Source organism: Manis javanica, chromosome 1, assembly GCF_040802235.1.
Source record: "Manis javanica isolate MJ-LG chromosome 1, MJ_LKY, whole genome shotgun sequence".
Taxonomy (NCBI): Eukaryota; Metazoa; Chordata; class Mammalia; order Pholidota; family Manidae; genus Manis; species Manis javanica.
In genome coordinates, this window is record NC_133156.1 from 26,050,371 (window position 1) to 26,072,790 (window position 22,420).

Below are 22,420 nucleotides of genomic sequence, written 5' to 3' on the forward strand. Positions count from 1 at the left end.
TTTATATGATCCAGTCCTTGGTAGTTACATCAATCTAATTATTCATAGTCTCCTATCCACTCATTAAGTTCCAGTTATACTGGTCCTCTTGACATTTCTGAAACACATCAATTATTACCTGAAATCATATTATTAATTAATTACTTTGTGTATTTTCAAAATTCCCTACTGTAAGGAAACTCCCTACGTGCAAAGACTTTGTCTTACTTATTCATTGATGTTTCCACAAAGCCTAGGACACTGCGTGGTACATAGTGAATCCTCAAGAATTTGTGGAATAAAATGTAATGAATGACTCTCCAATTTACAGGTAAGGAAATGAGAATCCAAGAATTTGCGTAACTTTCCCAAAGTCTGACAGAATTTCTATGGGTGTGTCTGATTCTAAATCCCACCGCCTTTTGCTACAGCAAGGCACCACCACCAAGGGTCAGACAGCAGGCCGGGCTAGATGACGTGCAAGCGTTCTCTCAGCCTCTGGAGGCAATCAGACAAAAAGGCACATTGACCATGCTTTCCCCAGAGAGCCTGAATTCCCAGTGAAAGAAGACAGCTTGAACAATCTATGGATCTCCCATTTTTGTCATGCTGTACAGGTGACAAGGATCTATGAAAATTTGTTCTCGTCTACCCATGACCCTGCAACTTTAATTTGTATTTCCACCCAGACTCCCACAGCTTTGCAAAATGCCCTGCTCGGGGTGCCCACACTTTAAGTCCGAGCATCGGCTGTCAGCTCTCTTTTCCCAGCTCCTTCAAGCTCAGAGAACTGTCTCCCCCTCCTCTCTTGCTCCGGGTGCAAAGCCAGCGCACACGACCCAGCTGTCCTCTGGCTGAGCGTCTGACACACACTCATTGGCCTGCAGCCTTGGAGGGGCGGGGTTTCTGCCTCGGGGGCTCTTCAAAAAGGATCCCAGGGCTGAGCAGCCCAATCTTGCTGAAACTACTCACCCTCTCCCCACCCCCGCTGTTTGTGCTTTAACGTCAGCTTTTTCTTTCCTTTCTGACTCAGCTTGGCACTGACGCTCTTACCAGAGGAGGCTCAGGTCTCCTCTGGATTTTAATTTCAGTATGGAAAAACCTGAGAATATTTCCTGGATCCCCCAGCAGGAACTGGAAGATCCATTCAAGAAATACCTGAACAGCGCCGAGGACTACCTGGCCTTCCTCTGTGGGCCTCCACGCAGCCACCTCTTTTTCCCAGTGACGGTGGTGTATGCGCTGATTTTTGCGGTGGGAGTCATTGGTAATCTCCTGGTGTGCCTGGTGATCCTGCGGCACCAGACTATGAAGACCCCCACCAACTACTACCTCTTCAGCTTGGCCATCTCCGACCTCCTCGTCCTGCTCCTTGGGATGCCCCTGGAAGTCTATGAGATGTGGCGCAACTACCCCTTCCTGTTTGGGTCCGTGGGATGCTACTTCAAGACGGCCCTCTTTGAGACCGTGTGCTTCGCCTCCATCCTCAGCGTCACCACGGTCAGCGTGGAGCGCTACGTGGCCATTCTCCACCCCTTCCGCGCCAAGCTGGAGAGCACCCGGAGGCGCGCCCTCAGGATCCTCAGCATCGTCTGGGGCTTCTCTGTGCTGTTCTCCCTGCCCAATACCAGCATTCACGGCATCAAGTTCCACTACTTCCCCAATGGGTCCTTGGTCCCCGGCTCTGCCACCTGTGCAGTCATCAAGCCTATGTGGATCTACAATTTCATCATCCAGGTCACCTCCTTCCTCTTTTACATCCTTCCCATGACTGTCATCAGTGTCCTCTACTACCTCATGGGACTCAGAGTGAGTATTCCACCTGGCTGGTTTAGGGCAGCGTCCCTTCTTTTTCCACTGACTCCAAGTTCAGAGAGAAACAAGAATCAGAGAAATTCAGAATTGGAAGGGAGCATAGAGAAAAATCGAGTAAGCTCAGAGGGCAAAGAGAAGTTAAACAACTTGTCCCAAGGTAGACACATAGTAACAACAACTATAAATCATTTCTTGTAACTCACCTTCCATTTTTCATCCCTCTGGACATGTGGTTCTCAAACTCAGGTGTTCCTGCGAATCACCTAGAAAACTTACTCTGGATACAAATGTGCAGGCCCCTCCCTTGGGAAATTCAGTAGGTGGAACGGGAGTCTCATTTTAAATAGTGCAGATGCCCCCCAAGCCCGCCTGTCAAGACAGACCCATACCCTGCTGACTCTTTCCTGCCCCCATCTGCTGCCTGCACTGAAATCTTCCTCTGCACCAACATAGTCTGAGTACACCACACACTATCCTTGGTACTTAACCCAAGACAAATCCACAGTTGTAAAGTCAGACCCTTCCTTGTGGTTGCCTTGGTTCACCTTTTCATTGAAATTATCAGGTTAAAATGCAAAAAAAGGGCCTGAATGAGGTCACCTTGGACTTCTTTTGAGCAGGGAGATTGAAGGATGGGTAGGTGAACAGAGTACATAAGAGAGAGTACAAGAAAGTGTGATTAAGAGATAGGTGGGATTAACAGAAAATTATGACTTAGTTTGCCAAGTGTCGTATAATAAAATCCTTTTCTGTATTTATGGTGATAAACTGACTTGTTTCTTTTTTTTCTTTTTTCTGGATCTAAATTAGTTGAGAAACTATTTTTGGTGAGGATAGAGGTGATTCTGTAATTCATCTCCTGGTATATTCTGTATTTCACAGAGATAAAATCTAACTGTGACAGTTTTATAACATTTAAGGAGGTAGTTTGTGTAGGAAGCAGTCATGAGTACATTTAGACTCCCAAGTCTGAAGCTCACATATAAACTGTCTGTAGGTAAGCCACACAAATCTCTCCTGGAATTAGTTTTCACATTAATAAAATGAAAAGGCCACATCAGACCATATCTAAGGTTCTTGAAGCTCTAGCTGTCTGTGATTCCTTAAAAAAGGAGAAAAAGAATTTAGGAGCAGGAGCAAAGTGAGTTACAAATGAGAGGAAAACAAAGCAGACATCACACTCACATCCTATGCTTCAGGATGGCTCTGATAGCATGTATTATGTGACTGTTCGTATACATGCATCTCTGAGAAAGGTCCCTGTAAGGAATGAGTGCCCCACAAGTGGTCCTTTTGAATACCTACTGTGCCTAATATGAATGGCAAAGTCTAAGTAGGAAGAAAAAATTCTAGGTACCACAGGTGTCTGGACACAGGAGTAAACCTAATCAGACAGAGAGCTGTGCCAGTCTCCGAGGGCTGGCCCTGTATTCCTAGGCTATATGTCACCCCAAACTCGTTCACTCTCATTTCTTTAGGATGCCCTGTGCATCTCATGGAGGGAGTGAAGGACTCCGCATGATTCCAAATGTCATGAGCCTTATGAGAAATGTCCACCCCAAACTCATCAGTACCATCTTGTCTAACACCAATCACTTATCTTGGGTTAATATCCCAAGACAAGGCGATCCCAAGGGCAGTTCCTTCCTGTCTGGGAGGAAGTTCTGCTGGGGCTCTCACGGAGTCCTTGCATCTCCTGCACGCAGCTTTAGTGCTTGAAGAGGATGGATTATGAATTGCAGTAGAATTTGGCCATGCCAGAGTTGGAATGATTTTTTAATAAACAGATTTTGTTCATATTTTGGAAATATTCACACAAACACTATGATTAGATCTTGGTATTCTAAAGCTTAGTCTCCACAAACTATATAAATAAACAACTGGTTAAATGATTTTAATCACATACATAACTGATCAGGATAATGTATCAACATGAATGATAATCAGTCACATGGGCCTCCCCTACACCTTTTATCTCACATAGCTAAAGGGACGGAAGTAAGATGGCTTCTGAACTTTCCACTCCTCTTTCTGTAATTTGACTTTTAAAATAAAAGTTTGGGGCTGGGTGGGAGTAATTAATATTCAATATCTACTTTGCTGAACAGCTGAAGGAAATGAAATTATTCTAAAATAAAGCAGCATTTAATATTGGACAGATAAATGGTTTGGATTCTATTCTACTATGTCAACCTCTTCAAATTCTGTTGAAACAATGTATAATATGCATAAGTAATCAGTTTTTCACTCTTCCTCTGGTTAACTAGTTGTATCACTGTAACTTAAGGAAGCTAAAAAGGAAGATAATTAGTACACATGATCTTCTTTTCAGTGCAAACTATGTTGTACAGGAAGCCTGTTCGTAAAATAATTGTGTGAACTGTTTGCTTTATGTTTGACTTAAGAAACTGTACCAATGGGACCTGTTAAACCCACTCAAAGGAGTGACTAACCCATCTCAATATTCTTTCACTGTCCTTAATTATGGACTGAAACCACATAATAGAATAACTGTCTTGTAATAATGACAATTTTTTTTTAATGATATGAAACAACCAGCTTTGGTAAATTTAATTAAAGACGATGAGTAAGATTTGTAATTTGATGCATTGTTCTGACCCTGAACATCAACGTTTCCTTCTCAGTCCATCTGGCTGCTTCTTTGTATCAGCACAAGTACTGCCTAGGGGTGAAGAGTACCAAGAGAAGAATTTCTAGAAGAGACTCAGTAATACAGATGAATGGCCCATAGGTATAAATAAATAACTCTATCTTATAAAATTCAGTTTTTATTATGCCTTTTGAGTAGACTTGGGACAATAATCAGAATCACAACAATAACAAAAATATATAACTTACTGAGTATTATGTGCCAGGCACCGAGATAAGCACTCTACCTGCATTATTTTGTTTTGTTATTATATTAATAATATCTTATTACCTTCGGTTTCCTCCCATCTGTTCTTAATAACTGCACAATATTCTCTCCTTTTTCTTTCCAATTTCTAGGTAACTCTGACAGGTCAAATTTCACAGGAACTTTAATCCCTGACTTTATGAAGACACAGGTATATGTAGAGAACACCAATACATTCTTGAGATAGATGGCCAGGTTTGTTACTCATCCAAGTGGATGCTTTAGGGCTAGTGTGGTCCTGAGAGCAACCTGACTTCTAAGAGCTTACATGTTTTGTAGAATACTGGTTTGTTGAACTTTGGAGGCAACTTTTCATGACCCTCTCTTCCAAGGCTTGTTTAATTTTAAACATCTCTAAAATGTTCTGTCAAAATGCCAGCCAGGCCAGAAAGCTTACCGATTCTTAGAGCAATTTGTTCCATTGCTTCAGAGTACATCTCCCTTTAGTCCAATAAATTGATCCTAATCTACCCTAAGACTATGTGAAATAAGTTGAATTTTCTTGCCACAGGATGGTCTTGATCAGTTCCTCAGGACTTTCTGTACTGCTAATGAGGGAATCCCAACTCAGTCTGGCAAAATATGAAAGGGAGTAGAGACTTGAAAAGCCAGAGGTAGAGCTGGCTCTTGGTGAAAATTAAGCCAGCAAAACACACAGTATCATCAAGGACCTAGCTTTATTTCTGTTTCTTTATTCTTCTTTCTATGATGTTGATTTTAGCCTCAAAATCCACACAGTGGCCCACTGATGCCAAGCACTTTGCTCATGATGGAGGAGTAAATCCCTAAGGGAAAGTCAGGGTACTATTGATAAGAGAAGAAGAAAAGCTCGAGAACCAATCAGCAAATATATACCATACTGTCTCCTAAATATTTGATTGCAGTTTATCATGTATCCTTAAAACTTTCTTATCTGGCTGAATATTCCCACAAACTAAAAATATATGTAAAATAAAGAGGAAAAAATTCCACAACTATATAAATGATGTAGATCTTCAGTTCTGTGGGAGGTCAAAGGAAAGAGAAGACCGTGGGCTACAATGGCCTCCAAAGTCTCCCAGAAGTAGGTGGGACTTGAACAGGGCATGGAAGACTGCATGCACAGGCAGTGCTAATATTTGAAATTTTCAGAAGCTACTTCAAGGATCATCACATCTTCTGACAAGGATGAGTATATTTTAACATCAAAGCTCAGAAACACATGCACTCCTATTAGTCATATTAGTAAAGCAGAATTTCCCAAATTGTGCTTTTCAAGATGGTACTAGGTATTCCACTGAAAGGGGTTGGGGGAGGGTATAGTTTAGTCAAAAAGGCACTGTTTCCCTTGAAGCTGGAGTGGTAGAGGTGGGGTGGGGGAAGGGTGATACACTACCTCCCATGAAGAGTCATAATGTCTATTAGCATAGTGAAGGCTCTGAGAAGATCCGCAATGGAAACTAAACTTCACAAAGGAGAAATAATACCTGTTTTGTTTTCTACTGCCTATCCACCATATAGCAGCTGTCTATACCCTCCATAATAGCTGTCTGATAATAATTGCATGAATGAACAAATGAATTAACCAATCTAACTTTTTTAATTTCAGAATTTTACATTTTTTGTGGAATATCTATTAACATACTGTATAACTAGGGTCCTACAGAATATCATATGATAAATGGTTGCACAGCAGCTTGACCATAGCCATTCCATAATCCCGTTTCATTAGACGACCCGGATCCAACTCCACCTCCCAGTTATTGTTAAAAATTTGACAAATTCTTTAAGTCACAGTTCTTTGTCTACTAAATGAGTATTAGAATTACACTTCTCAGATCTTAACTGAAGGAGAAATTATTTCCCTTTCTTAACATCTCATTCCACTTGCTTTACAGCTAAAGAAAGACCAGTCCCTTGTGGCAGATGAAGTAACTGCAAATATTCAAAGACCCTCCAGAAAATCAGTCACCAAAATGCTGTGTGAGTCCTCCATTTTGTTGTGGCTTTTTTTGTTGTTGTTTATAATAGCAAAGTGGTTGCATTTGGTACCAAGAATGTGCTGCTGGGATCAGGATCAAAATTCTCCTGTAACATAATGTTGTGGTCTGGTCTTCCTTGGCTAATCAAGCTTCTAAGCCTTGTCTGTTTTCTATTTCAGCTTTTAACCCTCAACACAACACACTAAATTGCATGCATGTTAATACCCTCTGTGCTGTTTGGTAACTCACAGACACTCTGAGTTTTTGAGTCTCTCTTTCACCCTCTAAAATGAGCAAAAGGTCTCTAACCCATTTTGTGTTATGAGTTGTTTTTCAAAATATGATTAAAGCAGTGGACTCTCCACCCAGAAAATGTACAAATACACATATGCAAAGCATTGAATAATCGAAATCAGGGGATCGTGAACCCCCTGACACTCATCCTTGGAGTCCATGGAATCTTTTAATTCAAGATTAAGAACATCTGGCCAAGAGTAACTCTGAGTAGTCATTCCATGTATGACATGGTATGATTTTGTATAAAACAATACACTTTTATTAGAGATTAGATGTTAAAAATATACCCAGGCACTGATCCACACTCTCCCAAAAGAATGCTATAAAAATATATTATCCAGTGCTAGCCTGCAAGAAATACTGATGAGAGGAAGGGGCTTTATACCAAGTCAAAAACTATGGTTTGGAAGAAACAAATCCTCCGGGCTAGTGTGTATATGAAACACTCATTATAACCATGTGGGAATTCATGAACAAAAACTGTGAAACCACTGAATGTTTGCCTTTTTGATTCTAACAGTCATCAAAGGAATCATAGACAGTAGTGAGCAGATTAGGGACTTTAACCTGGGAGGGTAAGCTCAGAAGAAGCTTCCAGAAATTCCTGGAACCACACCACATAGGCAGACAAAGTACTCTGTATATGGTTAATGCCAACAGGAAACACATGTTCTATTTACTCTGAAAACTTCAAATGTGCTCACAAATACAGAGAATTATAAAATGAACACTGATGTGCCCATCATCCAGCTTCAGATGTTATCAGTTCATAACCAGTCTTATTTCATTTATAAGCCTCTCTTCTAACCCCTTCAAGATTATTTTGAGGCAAATCTTAAGCATCCTGTCACAGGAAAGTGTTTTACAACTTCAGAAGAGAAAAAAACATACATATTTCTATCTGTGGAGATTAAATGCCCCAAAAAGAAACTACAGAGGCAGTATCTCTGCCAAGCTGAAAATAAGAAATGGGGAGATGCAACTTTCTGTAAATCTATAATTATTTCAAAATAAAAAGTAAAAACAAACAAAAAGAAATTGGAAGGAAATCTGTACTCCAGAAATTTATAATGTAATAAACACATCACCACCCCAATTAAAAGATGCTTGTAAAGCAATATTATGCTCATAGATGTTCTCTTTCTCCCTCTTCTCCTGCCCTTACAGAATTTTAAATGACTGAATTCAGAGAAGTTTCTAATTATTTCAAGAGTAACAAGATAAATTCATACCACATGTAATAGTATGTTTTTAACCTATGACTTCAAAGTACACCAATTCCTTAAACCCGATCATTTTATTTATATAACCAGTTTATGTGGTTTCAGCCATCCATTTGCAACATACTTTTCCACAATAGGATGTTTTCAGAACTTTGAATAAATTCAATATGACTTTAAGTGTTCCAAATGAAACTTACATAAGAAATCATGTACAATTATATGAAAAAGTGATCTTAACCTATACTATCCATTTTTATGTCTGAATATTCTATGTAAAGGCTCTTTAGAATCTAACTGGCCCATTACAGTTACAGTTTAACAAAGAAGGAGGGGAAAATGGTAGAAGTAATGGACGGGCTCACTGTGGGCATTGTATACTCCTTGCTTTGACTCCCTTTAGCCCTCCCATTCATCATTCTTTTGCAGTTGTCTTGGTCTTAGTGTTTGCTATCTGTTGGACCCCATTCCACATTGATCGGCTCTTCTTCAGCTTTGTGGAGGAGTGGACTGAATCCCTAGCTGCCGTGTTCAATCTCATCCATGTGGTGTCAGGTAAAATCTCAGCTGGTTTTGTTGTACCACAAGTGTCCGTAATTGCAGCTGCTTCATCTTAGAGCACAGATGCTATCTGGACACAGTGCACTGATTTGTCATGGGGACCTGCCATACTGTAACAAAGATGCTTGATTTGTATTTTATTAAAATTTGGCTTAGGTGTGTTACTGGTCCAAAAGAAATATCCCAGACCACTATTGTAGGTGCTACACTATGGAAGACCCACCTCTAAACATGGTGATTATAGCAGGCCAACGATCTGAGGAGTGACTCCTTTGGTTTTGTTTCCTGTAACCATGTGATTGAATTGGTTCTTATTTATTGAACGACCATGTCCCTGAAATCTCATGTTATCTTCAGCAAGCGTTAGATATTCATGAAACCTAAACAATATTCACAGTCCATTAAGCTGTGCTTTCAGGCTACTTTAATGCTGCTTATTAGGGATACCATAGAATATGCTGGACATAGTGATGGAAGGATCACTCAGGCAGAGGACCTGGGTTTGTATCTCAGTTCCTCCCCTAACATTCTGCATGATCTGAAGAATGTGGCTTCCTTCAGGCCAAAGTTTCCTCAACTATGAAATGGCAATAATGCCTGCTCTATACAAACCATGGGCTGTGGTATGAAGCAAATGAAATAATAGCCAAGAAAGAGCTTGTCAAGCTGTAAAGTGCTATATAGGCTTCTATAATCATCAGAACAAGGTTGTTACATAGATACAGTTGAAGAACCAGTGCCTCAAAGAAGAAATGACTTGCCCAAGGGCACTAAGCTGGCAAAGAGCAGAAACAAGACTGAAGCCCAGGTCATCTAACTTCAAGTTCATGGTTCTTTCCCATAAAATGGAGCAGAGGATGGCCCCCCAGGGATACTCTTTCTCAGTCACTTTGACTGGTAGGCTCATATTTGGGCCACTCTGTCCCTTTAGCTAAGCTAGCCACTGGCTGGCTCTATGGGCTCTTTAAGATTGTAAGACATGAGCAGAGAAGAAAGATAAGATGAATTTGTACAAGTTAAGCTCCAGATGAGCACACAACAAAAACAATGTTCATATATATATATATTGAATACCATGTATATTGTCTACTATCTTCTTTTTTGTACTCACAGCAGGCCTTGGGTACAGCTTAGACCTAGACATTAGTACATTCCCTTATATTAATCTATTAGATATTCTGGACAAAACTCAAAAATATTTAAAGCTCCTATCTTTGTGGTTAATCTGTGAGAAATGGGAGTGTTTAAATAAAGTGGAAAACACTACAGGATCACAGGAAACTTGACTAGTTGACTATACCTCTCCAGATGCATCAAGAAAACCATTCTAAGATTTCCAGATTATGTCATTTCTAATAATATTTTCCTGTTAAAGTATCATCCCTCCCTCTCCCCATTGCCAACCAGATGAAGTCTAAACCTCTTAAATGCTACAAAAAATGTCCCCAACTTGCCTCTTGATCCTCAAGTTATAGTATTTCTATTCATAAACCATAAACTCATCAAACTGGTTAATTAGTTAATCATATTGCAGTATGCCTATGTGATAGAACTTTCCACCTGTTCTGCATCATTCTTGTGTAGTGACACCACTCCTGCCTCTGCACATTTGCACGTGCTCTGCCTTCTACTTGCAGTACTCTCACCTCTCCTTCCCAACTACTTCCTACCCATTTCAGGATCTGACTAGTGTCCATTATCCCCATTAATTCTATCATGACTATCACAATCCTTCTGTTTATGCCATTATGTGAATTTCCATAGCATGACTGTTGGTATCACATATTTTGCCCTTAACTAATAGTGTTTGTTATTGTGCTGTTGTTAATTACTGGAGATAGGCATTGATCTTGCCTCTGTAATACTCTTCCAAATCTTTGGAAAGCAAATTCTAAATCCACAACCTTCCAATGTGCCTCAAAATTCCTGGCACATAATAAGAGTTCAATTAGTATTTATTCATTGAACAAATTGACAGTTCATGGAAATAGTCTCCTTTATTCCTCCCTGTCCAACTCTGTACACAGGGCATATGACACAGCGTCCTGAACCACATAAACAAGGACAATGATGAGTTTATGGATGACGATACCTATCATCTATTTTTTATTCTGAGCCATCCTTAGCCCCCCTGTGGATAGTATCTCAACTTTATCCACACAATAATCCAGACAGGTGGGTTAGAATGACATTATCATTCCCATTTTACAGAGAAATAAACCAGAAGTGCCAGTTCTATCTAAGGTCATAGAACAGGCAAGAGCCAAGTCCAGAAACTGAGTCCTCTGATTCTTAATATTAGGCTCATCTTGGGTCTTGAGGAAATATAATAGGACACGTTAATAAAGGAACAGTGTATACCAAACAAGAAAATGGCAGTGTGCCAAGGAATTGGTGGAGAACACAGATACAAAAGCAAAATACAATTATTCAGTAAGGTTAGAAATAAGGTGGGAAGAGCCATCCAGAGGAAAAGCTAAGTAGGGAAAGAATATTGGGAATGTTTCTTTGAAGAGGTATTTGGCATTGTAAGGAATCTCAGCAGGGACTACTCCTAGACTGATTTACCATTCCTCCACTACTCACAATTTCAAATTACAGAGTTAAACACAACTCCAATAAAATAAAAACATCTCTCCTTCCTCTGATACTTAAGCATCTCTTGTTAATGCTATGGAAGCACATCCTTTAATTAAACAAGTGGGGATCAAAGGAAGCAGCCAAACATCTCAGATATCCCCAGCCAGCCTAAATTTTTCTGATACTCTTCAATCTTTCTGTATTTGATTGTGAAGTGCACAGGTGGTAGATCTGTTAGAGCATTTTGTATTCTCAGTTAGAGTCTCGTATACATTATCACTTCCAAAAGAGGCAGTCACTGGGATTCTAGGCCTTTGTTAAATATTTATGCATCTCCCTACCACACCTCTCAACTTCTCCTTTGCATGTCTCTCTTAATGCCCTGCCTTCTAGGTGTCTTCTTCTACCTGAGCTCAGCTGTCAACCCCGTTATCTATAACCTACTCTCTGGCCGCTTCCGAGCAGCATTCTGGAATGTGATCTCTCCTTCCCGCAAACAGTGGCACTCCCAACACCACCCACAGGGGCTGCCTACTCAGCGGAACATCTTTCCAACAGAATGTCACCTTGTGGAGCTGACTGAAGATGCCGGTCCCCAGTTCCCTTGTCAGTTGTCCACGTGCAGCTCTCGCCTCCCCGCAGCCCTCTATACTAGACAGGCCCCACGAAAGGGACTCTCAAAGAACTGACATTCCTCTGTGCCTCCACACTGCAGGGGGGCATCCCATTATGTATACCTTCTTAAATGATATTAGGGAGGTAAAATGACTCTCAGAACTTATATACCCATTGCTAGTTTTTTTTTTAACAAATATAAAAATACCTACTTAAATCTGGATCTAAAGCCCAGAGCCTCCCAAGTTTCCATTGTCTTCCCACTATCTTACCTCTGTCACACCCTTTAAATGGTTCCTGTAAAGAGCATGAGCAGCAAACCATAGCACTTACACTCCGAGTGATTTCCACTGCAGGAGATGGTTTGTCCTTAGTTGTCCACACTCTGGGTCAGGCTGTCACTCCTACAATCAATGGTCCCTGTGAGACACAGAGAGGAGATATAGAGATGTTATACCCTTTATTTGATCTGAGAGGTACATGTCAGTGTTCTTCCACAGTGAACTATTTACTGCCTCATATCCAGCCATTATCATGTGAGTCCATAGAGTCCTGAAACCTTTTGCTTTATGCGTCCTCTTGATAACATGGGCATGCTCCTCAGAACAATTATTCCCACCGTTCCAGTCACCAAGTCATACTCTGTCATTCCTCACCAGGAATGGGGTCAGATACAAGTTCCATTTAGAGATGAGAAGCAGGAGATGGACATAAACTATGCCAAACACAAACTCAATTACTTTTATAATTTGGGCTAGACCTGTATTTCTGAAGTCCTTCTTCATAATTAGAGAGAGGCATGGTCTACTATATTGGAAAAAAGAAAAGTCAAACTCGTGGTCTCAAACCCATGACTTTTCACCCACTTAATTCTTCATTACTTATAGAATGCTGTTCACAGATAAGATATAGGAAAAGTCTACTTTCCAGACTCATCTTCTATTATTTCATCACAAGTAATACACATTCCACTCAAACTAGATTGCTTGCCCTTCTTATGAAAATATGCCCCAGTATTCCTAGCTGCACTCATTTGCTTATCGAATGCCCTCTTTATCTCCGATCTTCCTCTGTTGCTCTCCTACCCATCTTTCAATGTCCCTCTCAGTGTGGTACCTCTTCTATGAAACTTTGCTTGAGTTATTCAAGTAGATGTGATGTGTAACTTCTCTGTGTCTCTTAAGCTTTCTCTTGACTCTGTTTTGTATTCAGTGATTTATATACTTGGTTTGCAGAATGTAAATTTGTCAAAGGCATGAAATATCTTGTGTTTATTTTTGCTGTTGCTGAAATCCTAGCAGTATATCTATCACAGTGGTAGATGTTCAATAAACATGTGGTGAGTTGACTTCATATTCCAATATACTGAGCCAAACAACGGTTCCAAATGGAACCATGTTAAGAGCCAAAAGACTAAGATTCTGTTTCTTACATGGATATCTGACCTTCAGTTGACCACTTAATCTGTCATGATTATAATGGCAAGCCTGCTATGCTTGTGGTACACGGAGGCCCTTACCAATCCCAGGGTTACTGATGCTGAAACATGCAAGTCCAAGCTTTTAGCCTTTGAGTTTTCCCTTACATGAACTGTCATATTGATAAATGGGAGTATTGATCTCTGACATCATTTCCTAACTGAACAAAGTGATTCCATAGTTTTTAAAAATCTCCTTGCTAATTACAAGCCACATTTAATGATTTGGAATTCTCCGGTGATGGCTTATTTTGGTGAGCAAAATTTGAGGATTAAGTTAAAAAGACTCAGCCAAACAAAACCTCAGAAATGGAGGAGAAATTAGTTTCCTTCTTGCCTTATAGAGACATTCATGAATGAAGATCTAGTAGGGTCATTATCCTTAACTCCCAATGGCCAGGACTAAAAATGCTGCTATTGTAGGTGGGAGGACAGAAAAAAGACACACCAAAGTGAAGCTGGTGATATGATTGCTTGATTAAAACTTTTGCCTCTTTTGGTCTTTTCATTTACCTTTCTTCTCTTAAAGATATTACATGCAAAACATTATCATTTACTCAATTAATTCTTTCATTCAACAAATCTTCACTTAGTACCCATTAGGTTATGTGCATTGTATGCTAGGTTATAAAATTTCCTGGCCTTGAAAGTTTACATTCTAGTAGAAGATAGGACTAATTTTGAAAACTATTACAGAATTAATTCTTTAAATCTACTTGTGAAGTGTGCTACAAAATACAAATACAAGTACTATGGGACTATATAAAAAAGGTATTTGTCCAAGTAAGGAAACAATAGGTTTAATTAAGGCTTACATAAAAAAGAAGGAAAAAAGTGTTCATTGAGGTTTGTCCATATTCACATACATACATATATACACATATACCTATAAGAAGCTTATATTTCCAAATGAAAATTGAAATGTTGCAAGTCCTAGAGTTAGGTAATATAATACCTCACAAAAGATTAATAGAACAAAGGAGGCTGACAGTAAATGCGATCAGTAAAATATTGGTAATTTAACTCTTCTGCAATGAAATAGTGACTTTTGAGCTCTCTAGGAGTTTACAGATTTAGTAAATTTCACCAATGACAGTCAGAATGCTACTTGCCCAAAGTTTGTCCAGCCCAGAGAGACAGAAGAGATTCTTAATGTGAGAGGGAAATCATGGAAAAGTATCAGAAGGCCCATGAATCCCTTGCAGCTATAAAGATTCTTAGTATGTACCTTTTTTTTCTTTTGGGAAAGGCTTATAGTTTTGATTAGTTCCTCAAAGTAGTCTATGACTTAAATTATTATAATCACTATTGTAAAATGCCTTTAACCATCGTATATACAGACTTTCTATGGATGAGTTGTAGTTGAATGAAGGCATTGCAGTATAATTAAAAAGTATCATTATTCCAACACAAGAATCTAGTATGTAAAAGTATTAGCTGTTCAGTGGTATGCTGGTGCATGCTGACTGGGGTCTTGCAAAGTTTGTTATATATTTAGGAGTTTCAAAAGCCTGCTGTCAAATGATGGGTAGCTTGAAATCAGCCATAGTGGGAGTATTTACACCATAGAAATTGTCAAACATATCCAAGCTTTTTTTCTTCCCTAGAGAGCCAGCTTATCAGCACACCACTAACTATAAAGAATACTGGCAACCTACATTCTTGCTGTAATATATCTGATAAGTTTGTAGACTAGACACCCAATAACACCATTATAATTGCAGGCCACTTAAAGTTGTGACTAAGTAATTAAAAAAAAAGTCACTGGGCCAGATTTGGACCCATAGGTGTGAGATAAAATAAGCTAAAGCAGATAATTACCACATGAAAACCTCATCAGCACTTTATAATTAAGCTGGAGTGGAAGAATTACCTTTAGATGCTGTCTCTTAATATTAGCACACAAAATAGCAACAGATCTATGTGTTATCTTCACTGTGCATCTGTTTTGAAACATCCTACAGGATTCATTGTAAAAATATGCAAAATTTCCACATTCTCTCTACTTGGCAGGAGACCTCATTTTTTAGATATGTGGAATTGTACTATATAAACATTATAAGGAAACTTGAGGTTTACTGACTTATGCAAGCCAAACAAAGATTCAGTTCAATCTATTTCTTTTTTTTCAATCTCCTTTAAATCATTAAATATCATTTAAACTCTAAATTAGATATACATATATGCAATACTTCAGAAACATTTTCTAGGTAACGTCAGTGTTTGGAAGTTTTAACTCATCTATACATGGCCTAGAAATTATTGCATATAGCTAAACTATACTATTTTCAGTGAAATATATGCTTTGGAAAAAATACATACTGTGAATTTAGTAAGCTATAATGGCTAGACTGCATCAGTAAAAAAAAAATTAAGCACTATTTAAAAAGAAAAGCAATTCATTATTTCAAAGACATGAAATAATCTATGTTAAGGAGCTTATGCATAGGTAAGAGTGATTTGTGGGTAAATAGATATTTGAAAATAGGTCTTTACTAGGCATGGGTAAAGCTTGCTTTTTGAATATTATTCCAACAGAAAGAATATCTTACCATAATTTCATGTTTCCCTTTATAATGTTGAAAATGTTAGTATTGATCCTAACTTAGAAACTGAAAAAAAGTTTTACTTCATAGCACTATTAGCTCTCCAAGTTCTCACAGCTTTGCTGAGAGGAAGATATTATTATCTCCCCTTTACAGTTGACAAAATAAGATTTATTTTACACTTGGGAAAACAGACAAGCAAGCACAAATTCTGGATGAGACATACAACAATAATATTTTTGTCACCTGTATACCTGGCGGTTAGCTGGGGTGGCTCCATTTCACCCCAAAAAGGAGACGTGATGGCCACCTGGAGTATGCATAGTAAGCAAGTCACAGAAACAATCTCCAAATTAGGGACCCAGAAATATACTTCCTCACTATGAGGCCATCACCCCACCAAGGGGGAATGTATAATACTACCAGAGGTAATGAAGTGTCGGGACTGAGGACACACACCTAGTAAGTGGTACAAGACTGACTCCAGTGTCTGAACTTCCCCATTATGCTACCCTGATTCTGCATGGGACTCTATTTCATTGACACCACTGAAAAAGCCTCTCAGTTTAATGCCATTCCCAACTATTACCTTTTCATTTATTTCCCACTAAATTAATAAAGATCAAAGAAAAAACACAGCAGTCAAGAACATGGACACTAGAGCCAGATGCATAGGTTCAAATCCTGACTATAACATGATTAGTTGTGTGACCTTGGGCAGGTAACCTAATCAATCTCTCTATAGCCCAGTTTCCCATCTAGAAAGTGAGCATAATAACAGTATCCAGTATGGTAGTGATTACATGAGGATGAATGCTATTCCTAACACTCATAGGATGTGCCTGACACCTGAGAAATGCTATGGTAAGCGTTAGGGGGAAAATGAGCAATAGGAATGGGAGCATTTACTGTTTCATGAAGATATGTTTTTTATTACCACTTCACTTTGTTTACAGTTTTTAGAGCATGTTGCTCTCCTTGGCACCTTTCATATGTAAGATGACTTAGATGAGCTCTATACCAGGAAATGTGTCAGACGTTTTCTATATTTATTTCCACCAGATAAACAAGCTGCCTGAGATTCCATCATCAACTGCTAGGATTTCATTAATAATGAGGGCAAGAATATGTATTAAAGATTGCATCTCTGTTGCATGTATGATTAATCAATTCTATGATGGGGCAGTCACCCAAACTATAGGCATGCCGGCTGCTGAGGACAGCCAACTATATTAATTGTTTCTGAAGGCCTTTGTCCTGTCTTCATCCGGGGAATTAAATGTCTGATTTTTGACTCTCAGAATTAGAAGACAGGGAACTAAGGATCCAACTAACGTGATCAGCCTGGCATAGACACCTTGCTCAGAGATGAATAATAAGGAGACAAGCCTCAGAGGTATTAACTGTTACACTACTTCTAGGATATATGGAAATGGATATGCAGCTGCATCACATCCCTGAGCCTCATATTAAATTTATGTCATATATGGCTATTTACTGAACACTTACTATGAGGCAGATACTGGGCTATGTTCTTGACATATTCATGAAGTAAACCTTATAACAATCCCCATTTGACAGATGAGTTAACCGCAGCTTGAAGAGATAACTGAGTTGCCATTCATACAAATAAATAAGTGACAGGGCCAGGAAGTCTGACCTGGACCCTGTGCTTTACTGTTATACATGCTATATTCTATTTACTCCCCATCTTCAGTAAATACTAAAGTTACACCAAGTAGCAGACATTGACCTAAATCTAGAAATACAGAAAATGAATAACAAATATGTCCTTACCCTCAATCTATTGGATCAGTGGGCATTAACATTTACGGACTGAAAGGAAACTTATATTCATTCTTTTATTACTATTCTTAACTCTGGCCCTGACTGAATGGAGGCATGCAGCCTATTCTGAACTCCTATATAACTTACAAAATTTATAGAAGTTTATTATCTAGCCCAATGAATAGCAATAATATTTATTGAGACTTTTCCAGCTACTGTATCAGGAGCTCTATATTTATCATCTCATTTCACCTTACCAACAATGCTAAGAAATGGGCACTCTTATAGTCCTCATGCCACAGAAGAAAAATACACTGAAACAGAGAAGTTAAGTGACTTGCCCAAGGTCACAAAGCTAATAAATAGAAGACAAGGTTTAACTCAGTCAGTTTTAAAGCTAGACCTCAAGCTCTGAGGTCTGTATCACCTGCCTAGAGCCCAAAAAGGAAAGGTGACCTGTCTGAGACAAACAGAGTAGCTGGGTTGAGATCAGGACAGATTTCACCAACTCCCATCCATGGCTCCTTCCATATCTCACTACATTTGAATGAACAAAGAGAACCTACAGCCTGGATAATTCAGAAAATAATTTATAACCTTAAAAAGCATGATTCTTAAAAACATACAACATGGGTCTTTGGATCCCTTTAAAGACAATTTCATCAACAGGTTTGTGTCTCTTTGATTACCTATAAAATTAGTGTGTGTTCCATATGTACTTTCATGTATCATTCATGCTCAGCATTTCATCTCCACTTACTCCCCGCATAGTCACAAGAAATACCTTTTCATCTCTAGGCTCTGTTAAGAACAATTCTTAACAGAAGAATATAGCTTTGAAACATGCAGAGGTAACTGTTCCATGGTTCACACTACGAATAAAAAACCAAACCCCTAAAATCACACTTTGGCTCTAATTGAAAAAATGTCTAATAGTCTAACCTTAATTTGTTCCCAGTAATTTTTACTTACTAAGGCAGTCATCACATTATGGTATAAAATTAAATAAAAATTGCATAAGGCAAATGTTAAAAATTGCAAGAAAGACTTTATTCAAGACTATTGTAATAAAGGATGGAGATTAATGCCACACAGGAGAAAGACTGAACTCAACTCAAATGCAACAAGACTAAGTGGGGATTTATGGCCAGTGGTTGGGGTGAGGGAGTGGATGTAAAATTACTAAGAGGAACTTGATTGGATAAAGGACAGAGGAAAAGAGCTTGATTGGATATCAATGGCAAGAAGATGCTCTTAAACTGGCTTAGCAATGTTCTTTGCTAAAACTGGATTCAAACAGACCAAAGATGAGGGCCAAGGAGAGGATTCATCAACAAACGGGCTTGAAGAAGCCTGACTAGAGTTCGGTCCAGGAGCAACTCCTTGTCAGTAGTGTTTGGGTGCTGAGGATGGCAGCAGGGGGAACCCGTGGGAGGTGGAGAAGCTTCCTGAGCCTTACACAGTTCTGGGCCCTGGAGTATCATGCTGAGAAAAGTTGTGACATAGCTAAGATTCTACCATTCATCATCCCCTTCACAACTCTTTTCCCCTAGAAGTCTTTTCCAAACCATCTTTTCTCTTACTGTGTATTTCCTCAGGTCTTTTATTAGCATTCTCCAGAGAAAAAGAACCCAGAGGATACCACACCACACACACACACACACACACACACACACACACACACACACACACACACACACAGATTTAGCATAATGAATTGCCTCATGGGGTCATGAAGGCCGAGAAGCCCCAGGATCCCAGTGAGCAAGCTGAAGGCCCAGGGAGGAAGGTAGTGCAGCTCCCATCCAAGTCTGCATTCCTGAGGAGGAGAGCCGAGCCAGTGGCCCAGTTTTCAGAGGTCAGAAGACCAGTGGCCTGGCTTAATCAAACAGGCAAAGTTCCTTCATAGCCTTTTTATTCTACTCAAGTCTTTAGTTCACTGAATGAGGCCAACCCACATTAGAGAGGGCAATTTGCTTTACTGAGCCTACTAATTCAAATGGACTCAAATGTTTATCTCGCCCATAAAAACCCTCATAGACACACCCACAGCACTGTTTGACCAACTGTTTGGGCATCTGGTGACCCAGTCAAGTTGACACATGTAATTAACCAATAGGACTCACATGTACTTTCACACAATCACTTCTGTGACTCCAGGAAATAATTTAATTTTTTTGGCAGCTTCATTTTTTTCTGTGGAATAAGTATCATTCATGCTCAGCATTTCATATCCACTTACTCCCAGCATAGTCACGAGAAATACCTTTTCATCTCTAGGCCTTGAATTTCTCTCTCAAAAGATCAGTTATCTTTTAAATTATGAATATTTGTAAGTTAGTAGAACTTGTGTATTCGTTTATGGATTTTTTCTTATTAGAAAAAATTTAAGGTATTACAGAAAAGGAAATCATTTCTGTATGTTAGATTAAGTATAGCCCTACCTAGATCTGTGGTCCTGAATCTCTGGAGAATTTTTTTTATTGGGGCAAATAGCAGGCTGCTCCTGATTTCTAGTAAGTAGAGGCCAAGGGTGCTGTGCAACATCCTTCAATGCCCATGACAGATTCCCCACCAACAGTGAAGAGTCACCTGACCCAAAACGTCAACAGTGCCGAGGTGGAGAAACTCATCTGAAGGCAAACAATTGGGACTCCTTCAGGACAGAATTTGTTGTTGGAAAACAATGTCCAAACGAGAAGGGATCTTAAAGCATATCGTCAAAAGGGCTCTTCCTGGGTGACAGGGAAACTAAGCTTCAGAGCTTAGGCAGAGAGCTGGAGGGGCTGCAGCGGGCCAGAGCAAGGGGGGAGCAGCACCTGTGTCCACTGACCCCCATGCAAGGAGGTTCCAGCTGCCCCACCCATAAAACAGAATTCTGATTAACCACTGAACACTGTCTTAGTAATTTTTCAAAAGAGTAATAATTTAAAATCATGTAGTCAGTTTGGAGATGCAGGGAAGTCAGAGTACAAGGTGAAGAAGGAATTCATTAAAGCAAGAGTAGGAAGGAATGGCAGCTGCCTTGCAGGCAACAGAGAATAAGGAAGAACAGAGAGAAAAGAGAAGTTCATTGAAATGCTCAGCATAGGGAACCTCCCAGTCAGCTCCTAAAGCCAGTGACACCTGATATCCAGTGTCCACTTGGATCTGCACAGCATGGGAACTAAGTCCTACCACCCCAGGATTTGGGGGAGCCACAAAGCACTGGATGGAGTGAGATTATGTTCTGAGAACTTCCCAAAGCAAAGAAAGGTTTCAGGCAGGCTACTAAAGAGTACGACTGAGAGCTGTGGTGCCATCTGGGTCATGCAGGCATTGGGAACTTGCAAGCCCAAATCAGAGCTCCCAGCAGCCCCTCCAAACTTATCTGAAGTAAGACAGAAACAGAGTGAAGGCTTGTGCTTAAGACTAGAGAATAGAATGAAATAGCAAAGTAACAAAAACACTTACCACTGGAAGAGGCCAGAGACAAAATGCAGTAAACTGAGCTTTATTCAAGAGTACACACTTGAAGAAAGGGGGCTATGGGCAACCTCAGAGAAGAGGTGCACTTAAAAGCTGGGTTTCTGTCTTTCAGGATTTTCAAGAATGGGATAAAGGTAAAGGGTCAGAGGGCATAGGTTTGTCATGTGGTCTCATGATATCTGTCTCTGGTGAGAGACAATGTCATTAATACAGTCAGTCCTCCAGATAATTCTGTAGGATAAACTTCCCGTTCCTCTCCAAGATAGTGGCTACCCCCAAGCACTGGGAACATACCAGTTAAGACTGCTTGCCTTGCCTTAAGGTAAATCCTTCCTATTCTTTTTATGCTATTCATATCTTGGCATTTTTTGGGGGAAAATTAATGATGCTTGTGCCATGTCTCTGCCCTCTCTCACTTGCATTACCTAGAGCAAGTCTCAAGGTCAGCCCAGATTCAGGCCATGTGAAACGAACTCACATTGCAAAGGGCTCTGTGAGGCCTTTCTGGCTCTCTGGTTTTGTCTGGCTAACTGTGAGTCCATTTAGTAGGCTTTACTGGCCTTATTCTCCGTCCACCCACTCATGTCTCTTTTTTTGCCCAAGAGTTGTAATATCTGTATCTGTGTTGGGCAGCCAATACAATGGACCCCCACAATGATCCCCACCTTCTGGTACTCATGCACATGTCCTATGTAATCCCCAGCCCTTGCATGTGGACTATGCTTTAATGCCTTGCTTTTCTAACAGAATATAACAGAAATGACAGGATGTCACTGCCAAGGTTAGGTTTCAGAACTTCTCTGGCTTTTCTCCCGGGCAGCTGTCCCTCTCTTACACAGTTTCCTCTGGAGAAGCCACATGCCAGTGAACTTGGAAGCAGATCCTCTGCGGTCAAGCCCTGAAGTGACTGCAGGCCTGTCGATACTCCCGCAGCAACCTCATGAGAAATCCTGAGCCGGAGGACCCAGCTACCTGCACCCAGGTTCTTAACCCACACAAACTGCAAGATAATAAAGATCGTTATTTTAAGTCGCTAAGTTTCAGAGTAATTTGTTATGTTACTGTTACTACAGTAAGGGTGAAAAAATTTTGAAATTGTTTAAAAGGGGGTGAATAAGCCGAGTGTTAGCATATCTTTACAACCCAGGCATTTTCAGACCATTTGGGGACTATGTTATTGAATTGAATATGATGAG

At 39.8% G+C, this 22,420-nt stretch overlaps 1 protein-coding gene across 2 annotated transcripts; it reads left to right on the plus strand.

Moving 5' to 3' along the window:
• The first annotated feature begins 894 nt into the window (after positions 1-894).
• NMUR2 (neuromedin U receptor 2) lies at positions 895-22,256 on the plus strand. 2 transcript variants are annotated; one of them, XM_073225658.1, is made up of 4 exons: positions 895-1,788; positions 6,589-6,673; positions 8,619-8,744; positions 22,045-22,256. In XM_073225658.1, the coding sequence occupies exons 1-4, from the start codon at positions 1,072-1,074 to the stop codon at positions 22,176-22,178; spliced, it is 1,062 nt and encodes a 353-aa protein (XP_073081759.1). In that variant the 5' UTR covers positions 895-1,071; the 3' UTR covers positions 22,179-22,256. The 2 variants fall into 2 exon arrangements, with proteins under 2 accessions (XP_073081759.1, XP_017512946.1); XM_017657457.3 differs by lacking the exon at positions 22,045-22,256 and adding an exon at positions 11,724-13,416.
• The last annotated feature ends 164 nt before the right edge of the window (positions 22,257-22,420 follow it).